The sequence below is a fragment of the Molothrus aeneus genome, chromosome 1 (genome assembly GCF_037042795.1).
Source record: "Molothrus aeneus isolate 106 chromosome 1, BPBGC_Maene_1.0, whole genome shotgun sequence".
NCBI classification, from domain to species: domain Eukaryota; kingdom Metazoa; phylum Chordata; class Aves; order Passeriformes; family Icteridae; genus Molothrus; species Molothrus aeneus.
The window spans coordinates 324,365-342,262 of record NC_089646.1 but is presented as its reverse complement, the minus strand read 5'-3'; the positions used below and the strand labels follow the sequence as shown (position 1 = coordinate 342,262).

The following is a 17,898-nucleotide window of genomic DNA, read 5'->3' as shown; positions in this document are numbered from 1 at the left end:
GGCCGGGGCCGGGGGGGCCCCGCGCCGCGGGGGGTCCCGCTGCCCTTGAGCCAAGGACGGCGCCGCTCCGGGGGGGCCCCGGCACCGGGGGGGCCCTCCCGGCCCGCGGCCGGACCCCGCCCGCCCCGGCGCGGTGCTGCGGGGCCGGGGGGGTCCGGGGCGGGGAGCCGGAGGGGGGCGGCGGGGCCGAGCCCCCCCGCGCTACCCGCCCGGTGCGCGCCGCGCCATCGGCCTTATTTAGTCACGGAGCGGCCGGGGGGGACCGGGACCCGCCCCGCGCGCTCGCCGCCGCTCGGAACAGCTCGGAACGGCTCGGCTCCGCTCGGAACGGCTGGGCTGAGCTGGGCTCGGCCGGTTCGGTGCGGCGGGGTTCGGCCCGCTTCGGTTCGGTTCGGTTCGGCTGGGTCGGCTCGGCCCGGCTCGGTTCGGCCTGAGCTCGGGTGGGCTCAGCTGGGTTCGGCGCGGTTCGGCCGGGTTCGGCTGTGCTCGGCTGCACTCGGTTCGGCCGGGCTCGGCTCGGCTCGGCCCGGCCCCGTTCGGCTGCGCTCGGGCGGGCGCGGCCTGGTTCGGGCGGGCTGAGCTCGGCTCGGCTCGGCTCGGCTCGGCTCGGGCTGGTCCCTGCGCTCGGCTCGGCCCGGCCCGGCCCGGCCCGGCCCCGCGGGCGCGGCGGGCGCTGCGTGTTGACAGCGGGGCCGGGGCGGGGCCAGCGCGGGCGCAGCCAATGGCCGCGGGGGGGCCCGGGACCCCCGCCCCGCCCCGCCCGGGGGCGCCCAGCGCGCCCCTTGGCCACGCCCCGCCCCGGACACGCCCACCGGCACCGGGCCACGCCCCCTCCCCGGATCCCCGCAACGCCCCGCGACCCCCGGGGGACACTCCGGCCACAGCCCCGCTCTGCAACGGGGCCACACACCCGGACGCGGGGACACCGCGACACGGGGACATGAGGACATGGGGGCATGGGAACACTGGGTCACCAGGACATTGGGACACTGGGACACACGGACACGGGTACATTTAGACACCAAGACACCAGAATAAAGCACAGTGGGACACCGTGACACTGTGACATCGGGATGTGGGGACACTGGCACAGCAGGACAGTGGGACACAGGGACACGGGGCCATGTGGGGCAGCAGCAGAGCTTCCCGGCACAGCCCCAGCTGGGTCCTGGGGGAGCCTCCCCGTCCCAGTCCTGCCATCCCAGCCCAGCCTAACCCATTTCCCAGGCTAGTTCCAGCATCAACCCCAGTACCAGGCCCAGACCAGCCCTTGCCCTAGGCCTGATCCCAGCCTAATCCTAATCTCTATCCAATCCTAATTCTAGTCTCTGTCATAGTCCTAGTTCCTGTCCCACTCCCAGTCCTGTCCAGTCCCAATCTCAACCCAGACCTCATCTAGTCCCTGTCCTGTTCAGTTGTGGTCCCAGTCCCAGTTAAATCCTAATCCCAGTCCCCTTTCCAGTCCAGACCCAGTTCAGTCTGGTCCCAGTATCAGTCTCCATCCAGTCCAAATCTCAGTTCCAGCCCAGTCCAAGTCCCAGTTCAAATTCCAGCCCTCTCCACTTCCAGACCAGTCCAGTTCCTTCACAGTCCAATGCAATCCCAGTTCATTCCCAGTCCGTTTCTGGCCCAGTCCTGGTCCCAGTCGCAACCAGAGACCAGCCCCAGTCCCAGGGTCTCGGTCCTGTCCCAGTCCAGACCAATCCCAGTCCCAGCCACGGTTCTTGTCCCAGTGCCGATCCCAGTCCCACGTCAGCCCAGTCCGGTCCCAGTTCTCTTCCGGCCCTGGAGTCAGTCCCGGTCAGAGCCCCGTCCAGCCCAAGTCCCGGTGCCGGTTCCGCGCCGTCCCAGCCCGGTCCCGGCCTCAGTCCCAGCCCGGCGCTGCCCTGGATGCTCCCGGTCTCTGTCCCAGGTGCTGAAACTGGCTCCGGGCCCGGGGCCGCGACCGCCGGGACTGAACGGACCAACCGGACCCGAACGGACCAACCGGACCCGAAAGGCCCCGAATAGACCGACGGAACCGGCTGGTCCGCCGGGCTGGCTCCGCCAACCGGACCCGACCGGATCTGGCCGATCCCGACATGACCGGCTGGACCGACCGGCTGCGAGCGGCTTTCAGTGGCCACGAACGGACCCGAAGGGACCCGAACGGGCGCGAATGGACTGACTGGGACCGACCGGACCCTAACGGACCGACCGGACACAAATGGATCCACTGGACTGACCAGACCGACCAACTCCGACCAAATGTGACCGGACAGAGCAGACTAAGCAGGGCTCAGCCGAGCCAGGCGGGGGTTGTGGGGTACGGGGGCGTTGTGGGGTGCGCGAGGGTCTGTGGGGTACGGGGGACTCTATGGGGCTGTGGAGTACGGGGGGGCTGTGGGGTGCGATGGGATCTGTGGGGTACGGAAGGGCTGTGGGGCACGGGGAGGCTGTGGGGTACGGGGGTTTGTGGGGTGCGGGGGTGTCTGTGGGGTACGGAGGGGGCTGTGGGGGGCTGTGGCGTACGGGGGTGTCTGTGGGGTACAGGGTGGCTGTGGGGTGCGGGGGGTCTGTGGGTACGGGGGCTCTGTGGGGTACGGGGGGTTCTATGGGGCTGTGGGGTGCGGGGTGTCTGTGGGGTACGGGGGGGCTGTGGGGTGCGGGGGTGTCTGTGGGGTGCGGGGATGTCTGTGGGGCTGGACGAGGCCGTGGCACGGGGGAGGCTGTGGGTTTGGAGGGGCTATGGGGCGGGGGGACCTGGGGGGTGTCAAGGCCTGACCCCCATCACCCCCGCCCGCCCGTGACCGAGTCCCGCCCCCGGGCAGGGCGGGCGATCCGGTGGCTGCTGTGCCGTGACCGACACGCCTGTCCCGCCCCACGGCCCGCGGGGGCGGCAGCCCGGGATCCCCCCGATGGGGCGATGGAACCGCACCCCGTGTCCCCCGGGGGTCCCGGCTGTGCCCCCGTGCGGTGCCCCGGTGCCGCCCCGCGCCTCCCGGTTCCCCCGCCCCGCTCTCCCCCGCAGGAAGGAACCGCGAGGCCGGCACCGGGCGCGGTTTCCCGTCGCTGCGTGAGCTGCGGGCTGCGCCCCTCCTCGACCTCCGGGGGTCTCACCCGCCGGGATTGGGGGCACCCCGCACCCCAACAGCACCCCCGTCCCGGACTCCCACCCCGCGACCCCCGCGACCCCCGCCCCACTCCGGGGTCACCGTAGGACCCTCCCCGCCGGCAGCTGGGGTGAGCCCCAGGTCCGACCCCCCTGGGGTCCCCCCGGGAGGGTCGTGGGGTGCACCCCCCCCCCCCGCCTGGTTCCCCCAGGGGCGCTGACCCGGGGGTCCCCGGCAGCGCCCAGCGCGTCAATGGCCGGAACTGGGTGGAAGCAGCGGGAAGTGGGGGGGTCCCGCAGGACATCCGCCCTACGGCCGGGGGGCTGGGGGCGGCCCGGGAACCCCCCCGGGGCACCCAATCGCCCGGTGAAAAGGTGGGGGGGGTACAGTGTCCTGTGCCCAGGGTGGGGGTCCATGCCACCACCGCGGCCCCCCAGGTGCTGTGTGTCCCCCATGAGCGTTGTGTACTCCCTCTGTGTGCCATCGCTGTGTCCCAAGGGTGCCATGTCCACCCCAGTGCCATGTGTGTGTTCCCCCGGCGCCACGTGTGTCCCCCCAGTTCCATGTCCCCGTGGGTGCCATGTCCTCTTCAGTTCTGTGTCCCCCCCAGTGCCATATATCCATATATCCCCCCCCAGTGCCATATATCCATATATCCCCCCCCCCCCAGTGCCATATATCCATATATCCCCCCCCCAGTGCCATATATCCATATATCCCCCCCCCCCAGTGCCATATATCCATATATCCCCCCCCAGTGCCATATATCCATATATCCCCCCCCCCCCAGTGCCATATATCCATATATCCCCCCCCCAGTGCCATATATCCATATATCCCCCCCCCCCAGTGCCATATATCCATATATCCCCCCCCCAGTGCCATATATCCATATATCCCCCCCCCAGTGCCATATATCCATATATCCCCCCCCAGTGCCATATATCCATATATCCCCCCCCCAGTGCCATATATCCATATATCCCCCCCCCAGTGCCATATATCCATATATCCCCCCCCCAGTGCCATATATCCATATATCCCCCCCCAGTGCCATATATCCATATATCCCCCCCCCAGTGCCATATATCCCCTCTCCTGTGCCGTGTCCCCCCGGGTGCCATGTGTGTTCCCAAGTCCCCCCAAGGGCCATGTTCCCCCAGGAGTGCCGTGTCCCCTCTCCGGGTGCCACCGCTCCCTCCCAAAGGCCACATGCCAGGGCCCGCGGGGCAGATTGGGTTCCACTCCCCCCGGCGGGGTCCCCGGCGTGTCCCACGCCGCGTGGCGGTGGCGGTGACGGTGGAGGTGGCGGTGCCCATTGTGTGCGGGGCGGGGGCGTCGCGGCCTCGTCACCACTTCCCCGGGCAGTAGGAAGCGGGAAGCGGCCGCTCCCGGCTCAGAGGGGCCGCGATGGGGAACCTGCCGGGGGTCCTGCCCGGAGCCCCCCGCGCCTGCCCCGGCCTCGGCCTCTGCTCGCGCCCGCGCGGCCCCGCGCCCGAGGACCCCCCTGGCACCGCCGCCCCCGCCGCTGTCACCGAGCCCCCCAGGTAGGTGCCCGGGTGGGACGGGGAGCAACGGGCTGGGAAGGACGGACGGGGCAGCGGGCACCGGCACTCACCTGCCGCAGCTCCGAGCCTCGTCGGGGACCCCCTCCTCGCTCGGGGGGACGTTCGCACATGGCCCGAGTCGACCGGAGACGTGTCCCGGCCGCGGAGGTGTCCCCGATGGGGTGGCTGGCGTGGGGCACCGGGGCACAACACGGAGCCCGCCGGCAGCAGAGCGCTGTACCCGCTGGCCGTGGCGTCGTGACAGTGTCTGCTGTCCCACGGCACGGCCCGGGGACCCACGGGGCTGCGCTGGGGCGAGCGGCATCTGGGGGCACATGGGGGACATATGGGGAGGGGTCTGTGGGGTCCGGTGGGGACGGAGGCGCGGGGACCCCTCAGCTCGGAGGGGCTCGGAAGGGACGGGCATGGGACGGGGGGCGTGCTGTGTCCTCCCCCCGCGGTGGCCCGGAGCCCGCTCTGACTCATGGCCATTGTTCACACTCACACGAGGGCCAGGAACGCCCCGCGTCCCCTCCATCCTCTGACCCCTCAACTCCTGACCCCTCCGACTCAGCCCCCCATATCCTGATCCCACATTCCCTGACTTCCCAGCTCAGCCCCCATCCCCTGATCCCCCGAGCCCTGATCCCCACATCCCCTGACCCCCCAGCTCAGCCCCTCATTCCTTGTTCTCCCGTGCCCTGATCCCCGCACCCCCTGATCCCCCCGGCTCAGCCCCCCCAGCCTCTGAGCCTCCCCATCCCCAGGGGCTACATCAGGACCCCCCAGCAGCACCAGATGTTGGGGAGCCCCCGGCCCTGCCCCGCTGTCCCCGGGGGTCACAGCCCAGCCCCTGCTCCCCGCCCCGGAGCCCTCCTGTCCCACCCCCGCACCCGAGGGGTCCCGGTGCCGCGGGAGCAAGGGCAGGGGGGGCACGCGTTTCTCCCCAAGCCCCCCGAGACCCCCGGCTGGGCCCCCCGTGCCCGGGCAGCTCTCAGGGGTGCCCCGTGTCACCCCCAGCCCGGTGCCCTCTTCCCCGGCCGAGCCGCCCCGCTTCGCCCGCCTGAAGAACTGGGAGACCGGGAGCATCAGCTACGACACGCTCTGTGCCACGGCCGGGCAGGTCCGGGGCGAGGGAGCGGCTGGGGGCCACGGCAATGGGGGCACGGGCATGGGGACATGGGCATGGGGACACGGCCATGGCTGGGGGGCACGGGAGTGGGGACATGGGCATGGGGACATGAGGAGTGGGGCACGGGTGTGGGAGCACGGCAGTGGGGACATGGGCACGGGGCCACGGGAATGGGGGCACGGGAGTGAGGACATGGGCATGGGAACATGAGGAGTAGGGGCACGGCCATGGCTGGGGGGCACGGGTGTGGGGACATGGGCATAGGGACATGAGGAGTGGGGGCACGGGGACACGGGAGTGGGGACACGGGCACAGGGGCACGGGCACAGGGACACGGGAGTGGGGTGTGCGGCTGAAGGGGGGCACGGGCGGGAGGAGGGCAGGGATAGCGGCCGGGGATGGCGGCGCAGGCTGGAGTTGCGGACAGGAGGCAGATGGGGGCAGTCAGGGGGCAGGGCTGGGGGTGCAGGTTTGTGGGGTGCCGGACGTGGGCGGGGCAGGGTGTGGGAGGGGATACAGGGACGGGGACGCTGTCCCGGGGTCACCCGGTGCCCCCCAGGAGCTGCCCTGCTCGGGGCTGCGCTGCCTGGGCTCGCTGGTGCTGCCGCGGCCGCTGCCCGCCCCCACGCCCGAGGGGACGCGACCGCCCGAGGAGCTGCTGGAGCTGGCTCGGGACTTCATCACCCAGTACTACGTGTCCCTGCGGCGGTGAGCGCGGACGGCACCCCCAGAGCGGGCACGGGGACCCCCACAACCGGCACGGGCACCCCGCCGCCCCGGGGCACCCACAGCCCAGCCCTGCCCCATCTCCACCCCAGAGCACCCCACAGCCTGGACCTGCCCTGCGCCGGGGCACCCCACAGCCCCGGGGCACCCCACAGCCCCACCCCTGCCCAAAACACCTCCACATCCCTATCCCTGTCCTGGAACACCCCAAAACCCACCCCTGCCGCAGAGCACCCCCAGCCCCGCCCCTGGCCAGAGCACTCCACATCCCCAGCTGCACGCCAGAGTATCTCCATAGCTCCTGCCGTGCCCTGGGGTGCCCCACAGCCCCACTTCTCCCCCAAAGTACCCCCAGATCCCCCATCCTGCCCTGGGCCATCCCATATCCTCGTCCTTACCCCAGAGCACCCCACACCCCTGTGGCTGCTTGGCCCCCTTACCCCCGAGGGTGCCCGTGCCTGGGGGTGCTGGGGGCGCTCCCGGAGTCTGTGGGTGCTGAGGGTGCCCCCGCAGGGAGAACTCTCCGGCGCACACGCAGCGGCTGCGGGAGGTGGCCGCGGACATCGCGGCCTCGGGCTCGTACCGGCTGCGGGAGCCCGAGCTGACGTTCGGCGCCAAGCAGGCCTGGCGGAACGCGGCGCGCTGCGTCGGCCGCATCCAGTGGAACAAGCTGCAGGTGCGGGAGCCTCACCCACCGCGGCCACGGGGACACCGCATACCTCAGCCTCCTGGGGACACCAAAGCAGAGGCAGCCCAACTCACCCCACCCCATCTCACGGGTACCCACAGGCACCAACGCCCCCATGGTCACCCCCACACCGCGGGGACCCCCATCCCATGTCCTGTGTCCTGTTGTGACCCCCATCCCACAGAGACTCTGCCTCGCACCTGCAGCAGAGCACCCTGACTCACGGAGCCCCGTCCCACGGGGAGCTCCCGCCCCAACACAGACCCCACGGCACCCCCGCCCCATGGGGACCCCGTCCCAAAGGAGATTGGAGGAGCCCAAGGGAGCCCGCAGATTGCCCCGGGGGCTCCCCCATCCCAGCTGCCCGGAGGGGTCCCCACACCCCCTGTGCCCCCGCAGGTGTTCGATGCCCGGGACTGCGCGGGGCTGGCGGAGATGTTCAGCCTCCTCTGCTCCCACATCCAGTTCGCCACCAACCGCGGCAACATCCGGTGAGGATCCCCCCGGCGCCCCCCGGCCCCCGCGGCCGCAGGGTGTCCTGACGGCCCCCCTGGCCCCCCAGGTCCGCCATCACCATCTTCCCCCCGCGGGCTCCGGGCCGCGGCGATTTCCGCATCTGGAACCCGCAGCTGATCCGCTACGCGGGCTACCGGCAGCCCGACGGCTCCGTGCGGGGCGACCCTGCCAACGTGGACATCACCGAGGTGGGGGCACCCCTGCGCCCCCGGGCCCCCCCACCACCTCCCCACCCCTCCTCTCTTCCCTCTCCATCCCCACCTCGTGTTCCCTCCCTCCCTCCACGCCCCCCTCCATTCCCACTCCGTTTCTCTTCCTTCTCCCCCTCATACTGCTCCACCCCCCATCCCTTCATCTGCCCCCGATCCCCGCGCCCCCAAACACCTCCTGGAGGCCCTCCCTGACGCTGTCCCCCCTAGCTGTGCATCCAACACGGCTGGACCCCCGGCGGGGGCCGCTTCGACGTGCTGCCGCTGCTGCTGCAGAGCCCCGACGAGTCCCCCGAGCTGTTCCCGCTGCCCCCGGAGCTGGTGCTCGAGGTGCCGCTGCACCACCCCACGTGAGTGCGGCTGCGACCCCCGGAACCTCCCGCGCCAAGGGACTGTCCCGGTGACCGGGGCTGCAGTCCCAGGGGTCACCCCTGGGGAGGGTTTGGAGAGGGGATGGAGAGGGGATAAGGGTGGGGAATCGTTCTGGGGACAGAGAGCAGCTGTGGGGTCTGGAGAGGGGATGGAGTGGGGATGAGCGCTGGGGACAGGGAGCAGCCAAGGGTCTGATCCCATCCCTGACGGGCACTGGAACGGCCGCGCCTTCCCGGGCTGGGATACCGGGTTCTTGACCCCAGGATCCTGGAGTACTGGGGTGCTGATCCCCCCTGAGGGAGCCATGGGTGTGTTGACCCTCCCCGGGTGGGATGCGGGGGGATGAAGGCCGGGTGCCCATGCTGGGGGCTGTGGGGCCGCTGTGGGTGTGCGGGAGCGGCCACAGCCCCCGTGCCCCCAGGCTGGAGTGGTTCTCGGAGCTGGGGCTGCGCTGGCACGCCCTGCCGGCCGTGGCCAACCTGCTGCTGGAGATCGGGGGGCTCGAGTTCCCCGCGGCGCCCTTCAATGGCTGGTACATGGGCACCGAGATCGGCTCCCGCAACCTCTGCGACCGACACCGCTACGATGTGCTGCCCGTGAGCACAGGGACCGCGGGACAGCGCTGGGACCCCGCGGCTGCACTGGGACCCTGGGGCTGCACTGGGACCCCCGGGACTGCACTGGGACCCCGCGGCTGCACTGGGACCCCCGGGACTGCACTGGGACCCCCGGGACTGCACTGGGACCCCACAGGGACAGCCCTGGCACTCCATTGGAGTCCCCCCAGGACCCCTCCTGGGAGCCCCCTGGTAGTCCCCAATATTTCCCTTGGGACCCCCACTGAGCCCCCCTGGAACCCCCCAGGGATCCCCGCTGGGGCCACTCCAGGACCCCCTTCAGGCCCATCCAGGGACCCTCATCAGAGCCCCCCTGAGACCCCCACCAGGACAATGCTTGGATGACTCCTGGGACCTCCCCAGGGATTCCCCCCAGAGCCCTCTGGTACCCTGAACAGGACCCCACTAGGACCCCATCCGGGAGCCCTCGGGGACCCCCTGGCTGAGCCCCGGCCAACCCTGCCCTGCTGACCCCGCAGGAGGTGGCCCAGCGCATGGGGCTGGACACAGGAACCAGCTCGTCCCTCTGGAAGGACCGGGCAGCTGTGGAGGTGAACGTGGCCGTGCTGCACAGCTTCCAGGTGGGACCCCCGTGGGACCCCCACACTGCCGGGACCCCTTGTGCTGGGACCCCCACACTGCCGGGATCCCCTGTGCTGGGACCCCCACACTGCCGGGATCCCCTGTGCTGGGACCCCCACACTGCCGGGATCCCCACACTGGGACACTCTCAGTGCTGGAGCCTCCCCCGCCAGGCTACGGGATCCCCCCATCCCTGTGCCCCCCATCCCCAGAGGCAGCCCCCATCTCCACCGCGCCCTGTCCCCCGCAGGTGGCCCAGGTGACCATCGTGGACCACCACGCGGCCACCGAGTCCTTCATGAAGCACCTGGCGGCCGAGGGGCGGGCGCGGGGTGGGTGTCCCGCGGACTGGGCCTGGATCGTGCCCCCCCTCTCGGGCAGCCTCACCCCTGTCTTCCACCAGGAGATGGTCAACTACCACCTGAGCCCCACCTTCCGCTACCAGGTGGGACCCCTGCCCCACAGATCTGCCCCACAGCCCCCTCCTGTTGCGGGGTGTGGGGTTGGACCCACACATCCTCCCTGCCCCCCCAGCCCCTGTGCCCCCTCCCAGGATGGAGGTGCAGCCCCCGGGCCCTGAGACCCTCGGTCAGCTGGCACCGAGCCCCCTGGACCCCCAGGACCTTCTGGGAGTGCCCTGGGCACCACCGACCCCTGCGGGACCCCCAGCCCCCTGCATCACCCTGCACTGGCATCCACCCCACAGCTGCCCTGGGACACCCCCTGGGACAGGCCAGCCCCCAGCTGGGGTCTCCCCCAGCCCCTCCCTGAGCCTTCCAGCCCCCCATGAGCCCCAGCTCACATTCTGGTACCAGGTGGGTCTGGCCCCACAGACCCCCGACCCCTCTTCCCCACAGCCAACGCCCCCACTCCCCAATCCCACAGACCCCAACCCCTCCCCTCACAGTGCCCCCCTGGCCTCCCTGCCCCACAACCGCCCCCTCTCGCCCCACAACCGCCCCCTCCCGCCCCCAGCCCGATGCCTGGAAGGTTTACGTGTCCAAGGGCACCACCGTCACCCGGAGGAAGACCTTCAAGGAGGTGGCCAAGTAGGTGAACCCCAGGATGCCGGGGAGCCCGTGGGAGTTCCGGGATCCCGGGGATCCCGTGCTGACCCCAGGGTGCCCCGGGGACCCCACAGCGCCGTGAAGATCTCGGCCAAGCTGATGGGGCACGTGATGGCGCGGCGGGTCAAGGCCACCATCCTGTACGGCACCGAGACCGGCAAGTCACGGACCTACGCCTGGAACCTGTGCCAGCTCTTCCGCCGCGCCTTCGACCCCAAGGTCTGGGACAGAGGGGACAGAGGGGCAGGGCTGGGGCCGCTCCCCTCGCCCACCGCCCCCCAAAGGCCCTGGGGTGGAGGTTTGGGTGAGGGGAGGTGCAGTGCTGTGGGGGGATCCTGATCCTGCAACCCCATGAAGGTGCTGTGCATGGATGAGTATGACGTGGTGGCCCTGGAGCATGAGACTCTGGTCTTGGTGGTCACCAGCACGTTTGGGAATGGGGACCCTCCAGAATGTGCTGAGGTAGGGATGGGATGGGATTGAGGCTGGAGATGGGATGGGGCTGGGCATGGAGATGGGATGGGGACGGGATTGAGGTTGGAGATGGAATAGGGCTGGGGATAGAGATGGGATGAGGTGGGGATGGGATTGAGGCTGGAGATGGGATGGGGATGGAGATGGGATGGGGATGTGATAGAGATGGGGATAAGGATGAGGATGGGGGTGTGATAGGGATGGGATGGGATCGAGGTTGGAGATGAGATGGGGCTGGGGATGGAGATGGGATGAAGATGGGGTGGGGATGGGACGTGGGGGTGACGTCCTGCCCCCACAGAGCTTCTCCAAGGCCCTGATGGAGATGACATCGCCCTACACTGGCACCTCCCAGGCAGAGCCGCCCATGTGAGCACCCTGGGGGTCCCGGGGGTCCCTGCTGGGGCCAGGGCAGGATTCCCCCAAGCCCCCTGACCCTCCCAACACTCCCCCAGGAGCTACAAGCTGCGCTTCAACAGCGTCTCCCAGTCCGACCAGCTCGTGTCCTCCTGGAAGAAGAAGCGGCGGCAGCTGAGCAACACAGACAGTGCAGGAACCTTGGGAGCCCTGCGGTACCGAGGGCACGGGATGGGCATGGGATGGGCACGGCCACAGGGACAGCGACAGGGATGGGCACTGGGATGGGCTCCTCAGCCTGGGCATGCCAGGAGTCCTGCAGTACCCAGGCCACAGGATGGGCACAGGGATGGCCATGGCCACGGAACAGGGATGGGCACCTTGCCTGGGCACGCTGCCCCGTACAGGGGCTCACACCGGCACCATCAGCTCCTGTTGTTGTCCTAATTCTAGAGTCCCATACCGTTGTTATCAGATCTCTAAAGTCCCATACTTCCTCGGTGCATTCTTATGGCTGCAGATCTTCACAGCACAGACTCCTTCCGCATGTTGCTCTTTCTTAGTTGAGAGCTCCTTCAAGGCTCTCCCTGACTGGCCAACCCACCCCCCTTTATCCCAGTTCTCTTCATTGGTCACAGCTGCAGCCCAATTAAGGACATCGCAGCTGCAGCCCATCAAGGACAACCGGGACCTCCCGGGGCAAAGCCTCTGTACAGATATTCAAGTACAATTCATGCATTTTGCTAGGACTCAAAGGCCACCTCTACTATAAGCTCCAGCCCTGACTGCCCTGCGGGTGTGGGTGGGGGCAGCAGCTGCCCCGAGGTGCCCTGTGGCCCCACATGTAATGGCCTGATAATGGCCAGGCCCCTCTGACTCTGGGGACCCCTGTCCAGGTTGGGCTCCCGGGCGTGCCCCCACTGCCCCGGGGACCCTCACCCGCCCTGTCCCCAGGTTCGCGGTGTTCGGGCTGGGCTCCCGGGCGTACCCCCACTTCTGTGCGTTCGCGCGGGCCGTGGACACGCGGCTGGAGGAGCTGGGCGGGGAGCGGGTGCTGCCCCTGGGCGAGGGTGACGAGCTGTGCGCCCAGGAGGAGTCGTTCCGCACCTGGGCCCGCCAGGTGTTCCAGGTACGGGGGCTGGGGGGCTGGGGGGCCGCTCCGCACCTGGGCACCCCCGCTCCTCCAGGTACCAGGGCTGGGGGGCACCCACCGCCCCCCGCCTGGCACCCACCGTCCCCCCGTGCCCCCAGGCTGCCTGCGAGACGTTCTGCGTGGGGGACGGGGCGGGGGGCGCCGAGGAGCTGTTCGCCCCTCCGCAGGGCTGGAAGCGCCAGAGGCACCGGCTGGTGCCACAGCCCCAGGCCACCGAGACTCTGGCCGGTACCGACTGCCCGGGACCCCCAGACCCTGCGGGACCCCCGGCCCCCCGTGTCACCCCCACTTCGCACCGAGTCCTGCCCCGGGACACCCCATAGCACCCCCTGAGCACCCTGCGGGATCCCCTCACACCACACAGCTCAGTGGGGTCAGCCCCCAGCCCCCCAGGGACTCCTCCTGCCCCCTCATGCCCTCCCCAAGACCCTTGGGTTCCCCTCAGCCTTCTCATGACCCCATAACTCCCAGCCCCCTGACCCTCTGTGTCCCCCAAACCCCTGTTCCATCCCAGCCCCTCTGTGTCCCCCAAACCCCTGTTCCATCCCAGCCCCTCTGTGTCCCCCAAACCCCTGTCCCTCCCCAGCCCCTCCGTGTCCCCTCATCACCATCCAGTCCCTCCAGTCCCACTATGTCCCCCAGCCCCACATGTCCCCCTGTGTCCCCTCGTGTCCCCCCCGTGTCCCCCAACCCTCGGTGCCTCCCTGCGCGTTCCGTGCCCCCAGCCCCCCGTGACCCCCCCGCGTCCCCCAGGACTGTCCCAGCTGCACAAGCGCCAGGTGTTCCCCTGCTCGGTGCTGTCTGTGGAGAACCTGCAGAGTGAGGAGTCCAGGTGAGGTCCCCCTGCACAGGGATCCCCACCTTGCCCCCCGCCCACCCCGTGGAATTTCCCGTCCCCCTCCGCTCTCCCGGCACCCCGGGGTCCCCACATCCCCAGGACGCCCCCACTGCCGGGACCCCCGGGGTCGCTTTGCCCTCGTGCCCCCTGACCCCTCCCTCACCCCGCGGTGCCCCTGGCACCCCCCGTGCCCCCTGACCCCTCCCTCACCCCGCGGTGCCCCTGGCACCCCCCGTGCCCCCTGACCCCTCCCTCGCCCCGCGGTGCCCCTGGCACCCCCGTGCCCCCTGACCCCTCCCTCGCCCCGCGGTGCCCCTGGCACCCCCCGTGCCCCCTGACCCCTCCCTCGCCCCGCGGTGCCCTGGCACCCCCGTGCTCCCCGTGCCCCTGACCCCTGCCCGCAGCCGGCAGACGCTGCTGGTGCGGGTGGGCTGCGCGGAGCAGGGGGGGCTGCGCCACCTGCCCGGGGACCACCTGGGCGTGTTCCCTGCCAACCGCGAGGAGCTGGTGCGGGCCGTGCTGGAGCGCGTGGAGGACCCGCCGCCCCCCGAGCAGCCCCTGGGCCTGGAGAGCCGCGACGGGGACCCCGCCGGTACGGGGGGCACGGGGGGACTGGGAGATTGGGGGAACCCATCTGGTACGGGGAGCACGGGGGGACACGGGGGGATTGGGGGAATCCCAATCACAGGGGGGTGGTGGAGATTCCACCGGTACTGGAGAGTGTCAGGAGGGGGACAGGAGGGGACAGGACAGGAGAGGACAGGAGAGAGACAGGAGAGAGACAGGAGGGGAGAGGACAGGAGAGGACAGGAGAGAGACAGGAGGGGAGAGGACAGGAGGGGGTCCCGCCGCCCCGGACCGCGGGAAGATGGGGAGGGGCTGAGGCTTGGGAAGAGACAGGGGAAAGGGAATAAATTGGGGCAGGGGAAGTGAGAGAAGGGGCTGGGGAAAGGAATGGGAAGGGACTGAGGAAGACAAAGGGGTTAGGACTTGGCGGGGGGAAGGGGGGGAGGAAGACGGAAAAGAGGAAGGGCCCTGGGAAGGACCCCGGACAGAACTGAGCGCCACAACCCCCCCGTCCCCAGGCGGGTCCAGCCCCGGGCCCCGCTGGGTGCTGCAGCCCCGGCTGCCGCCCTGCACCCTGGCCCAGGCTCTCACCTTCTACCTGGACGTGGCGGCGCCCCCGACGCCCCAGTTCCTGCAGCTCCTGGGCTCGCTGGCGCGGGACCCCGCGGAGCGGGAGCGGCTCCAGCGCCTGGCGCAGGTCAGGGGGGTGGGGGGACACCGCCCGAAGAGGGGCTGGGGGGCTGGGGGGGCTGGGATACGGGGGTGCCGACTCCCCCTCTCTGGCTGCGATGCTGGGCTGCTGGGATGGCAGTTACCTCGCAGTCGGGATCCCGGGATGCTGATCCCGTCCCTGATCCCGGGATGCTGATCCGCTGCCTCACCGGATCCCGGGGTGCTGCCCCGCTCCCCGGGCCGGTGCCCGGCGCTGGGGGTGCCCGCTGTGCCAGCCTGGTGCCCGCAGGACGCGCGGCTGTACGAGGAGTGGAAGTGGTTCCGGTGCCCGACGCTGCCCGAGGTGCTGGCCGAGTTCCCGTCCGTGGCTCTGCCCGCCGCGCTGCTGCTCTCCCAGCTCCCGCTGCTCCAGCCCCGCTACTACTCCATCAGCTCCGCGCCCGCCGCCCACCCGGGCGAGATCCACCTCACCGTGGCCGTGGTCACCTACCACAGCGAGAGTGAGCGGGCCGGGGCTGGGCACGGGCGGGGGGCACCTCCAGGGGCTCCAGGGCACCTCCAGGGCACCTCCAGGGGCTCCAGAACATCTCCAGCGTGCCCAGAGCATCTTCAAATCCCCATCCGGGCACAGAGGAGTCCCCATCCCCTGCGGGGGTCTCTGTGAGGGGCTGCCTTGGGGCCGCCCCTGCCACAGCCCCACCGGCTCCCTCTGGTCCCCACAGACGGGCAGGGTCCGCTCCACTACGGCGTCTGCTCCACGTGGCTGGCGCGGCTGCAGCCGGGGGACACCGTGCCAGCCTTCATCCGGGGGTAAGGGATCACTGCCCTGCCGTCTGTCCCGTCCCTGCCCTCCCTGTCCCCTGCCTGCCCTCCCTGTCCCCATCCCTGTCATCCGTGTCCCCATCCCTGCCCTCCCTGTCCCCATCCCTGCCATCCGTGTCCCCATCCCTGCCCTCCCTGTCCCCATCCCTGCCGTCCCTGTCCTCATCCCTGCCATCCCTGTCCCCATCTCTGCCGTCCCTGTCCCCATCCCGCCCTCCCTGTCCCCATCCCTGCCCTCCCTGTCCCCATCCCTGCCGTCCCTGTCCTCATCCCTGCCATCCCTGTCCCCATCCCTGTCATCCGTGTCCCCATCCCTGCCCTCCCTGTCCCCATCCCTGCCATCCGTGTCCCCATCCCTGCCCTCCCTGTCCCCATCCCGCCGTCCCTGTCCCCATCCCTGCCATCCGTGTCCCCATCCCTGCCCTCCCTGTCCCCATCCCGCCCTCCCTGTCCCCATCCCTGCCGTCCCTGTCCCCATCCCGCCCTCCCTGTCCCCATCCCGCCCTCCCTGTCCCCATCCCGCCGTCCCTGTCCCCATCCCGCCCTCCCTGTCCCCATCCCTGCCCTTCCCTGTCCCCATCCCTGCCATCCCTGTCCCCATCTCTGCCGTCCCTGTCCCCATCCCTGCCGTCCCTGTCCCCATCCCTGCCATCCCTGTCCCCATCCCTGCCGTCCCTGTCTGTCTCCCTCAGCTGCTCCCTTACAGGTCCCAGCCTCCCCCCCCCCCCCAGCCCACGCCCCGCGCCATTTCCCGACCCCCCCCAGCCGGGGCTGGCCCCGAGCCCCCCCCCGGTGACCCCCGAATGCCGCAGGGCCCCCTCGTTCCGGCTGCCGCCCGCCCCCGACACCCCCTGCATCCTCGTGGGCCCCGGCACCGGCGTGGCGCCCTTCCGCAGCTTCTGGCAGCACCGGCTGCAGCTGCTGCGCGCCGGAGGTGGGGACACGGGGACACGGGGGGACATGGGGGACACGGGGGACATGGGACATGGCGGGCTGGGGACATGGGACAGAGGGGGCCCGGGAGAAGGGGATGGAGAAACAGTGACATGGGGGTGGGGATGGGGGGACAGGGACCTGGGGATGGGAGGGATGTGTGGGACATGGGGACATGGGCACAGGGACAGGGTGGCACTGGGATGGAGGACAGGAGACGTGGTGACAGTGACGAAGGGGATGGGGACAGGGGGAAGGGGATGGAGACCGGGGATGTGGGGACAGGGGGGCTGCAGGACAGGGCTGAGCGGAGCTGTGGCGACACGAGGCCACTGTCCCCCTGCAGGTGGCCCCCTGGGCCCCATGGTGTTGGTGTTCGGGTGCCGCTCCTCCGCCCTGGACCACATCTACCGCGAGGAGATGGAGGAGGCGCGGCAGCAGGGCGCCCTCAGCCAGGTGCTCACCGCCTTCTCCCGGGAGCCCGGCAGCCCCAAGGTGCGACAGGGACAGCGCTGCCACCGCGGCCGCGGGCACCGGGCTGGGACAAGGACAGGGTGGGGATGGAAACGGAGGGCACGGGGATTGCTGGGGCACACCGGGCCAAAGCTGCAGGTGACACAGACAAGGACAGGGACAGCACACAGGGGGTCAGGGCGGGGATGGGCACCTGGGGACAGGCTGCCACGGTCCCTGCGTGTCCCCAGACGTACGTGCAGGACGTGCTGCGGGCACAGCTGGCGGCCGAGGTGCACCAGGTGCTCTGCCAGCACGGCGGCCACATGTACGTGTGCGGGGATGTCACCATGGCCACCGAGGTGCTGCAGACCGTGCAGCACATCCTGGCCCAGGAGGGCCACATGACGCTGGGCCAGGCGGGGGACGTCATCAGCGAGCTGAGGGTAAGGGCTGGGACACCCGGGGGACCCTTGGGGACAGCGGGGGGACACCCTTGGGGACACACGGCGGGGGTGGCCGGGCCTGACGCCTGTCCCGCAGGACAAGAACCGCTACCACGAGGACATCTTCGGGCTGACGTTCCGCACGCAGGAGGTGGCCCTGCGCATCCGCAGCCAGTCCTTCTCCCTGCAGGAGCGGCGCCCGCCGGGGCCCGGGCCCTGAGCGGGGGACACGGGGCACACGGGGGACAGCGCGGCCCTGTGGCCGTGCCCCCGCCCGCCACCCCCCAGTAAAGGTTTAGTTTTGATACCCCTGGCCCGACACTTCGGCTCCTGCGGTGGCACTGGGGACATGGCACGGGGAAGGGCGGGCGTTGTGACACCTCCCGGGTCACCTGGCCACGCTCCAGACACCGGGGCGGGAAATGGGGGCAAAAGGACACGGCCTGTGCCTCTGAGGGCGGGAAATGGGGGCAAAAGGACACGGCCTGTGCCTCTGAGGGCGGGAAATGGGGGCAAAAGGACATGGCCTGTGCCTCTGAGGGCAGGAAATGGGGGCAAAAGGACACGGCCTGTGCCTCTGAGGGCGGGAAATGGGGGCAAAAGGACACGGCCACTGTCCTCTGGCTCTGAGGGGT

The 17,898-nt window shown here is 70.4% G+C and overlaps 1 protein-coding gene across 4 annotated transcripts; it reads left to right on the top strand.

The window, feature by feature from the left end:
• Window positions 1-4,502: 4,502 nt before the first annotated feature.
• Window positions 4,503-17,483, top strand: NOS3 (nitric oxide synthase 3). Of its 4 annotated transcripts, none has more exons than XM_066549591.1 (27): window positions 4,503-4,602; window positions 5,432-5,447; window positions 5,660-5,762; window positions 6,331-6,479; window positions 7,011-7,173; window positions 7,585-7,676; window positions 7,748-7,889; window positions 8,121-8,260; window positions 8,704-8,878; window positions 9,379-9,480; window positions 9,732-9,926; window positions 10,457-10,530; window positions 10,623-10,767; window positions 10,906-11,010; window positions 11,324-11,391; window positions 11,478-11,594; window positions 12,334-12,508; window positions 12,631-12,760; window positions 13,286-13,364; window positions 13,775-13,962; window positions 14,456-14,634; window positions 14,899-15,109; window positions 15,332-15,419; window positions 16,244-16,365; window positions 16,711-16,859; window positions 17,069-17,263; window positions 17,361-17,483. In XM_066549591.1, the coding sequence occupies exons 1-27, from the start codon at window positions 4,503-4,505 to the stop codon at window positions 17,481-17,483; spliced, it is 3,525 nt and encodes a 1,174-aa protein (XP_066405688.1). The 4 variants fall into 4 exon arrangements, with proteins under 4 accessions (XP_066405688.1, XP_066405678.1, XP_066405671.1 ...); XM_066549581.1 differs by lacking the exon at window positions 5,432-5,447 and adding an exon at window positions 5,156-5,166 and having other exon boundaries at window positions 4,503-4,607; XM_066549574.1 differs by lacking the exon at window positions 5,432-5,447 and having other exon boundaries at window positions 4,503-4,639.
• The last annotated feature ends 415 nt before the right edge of the window (window positions 17,484-17,898 follow it).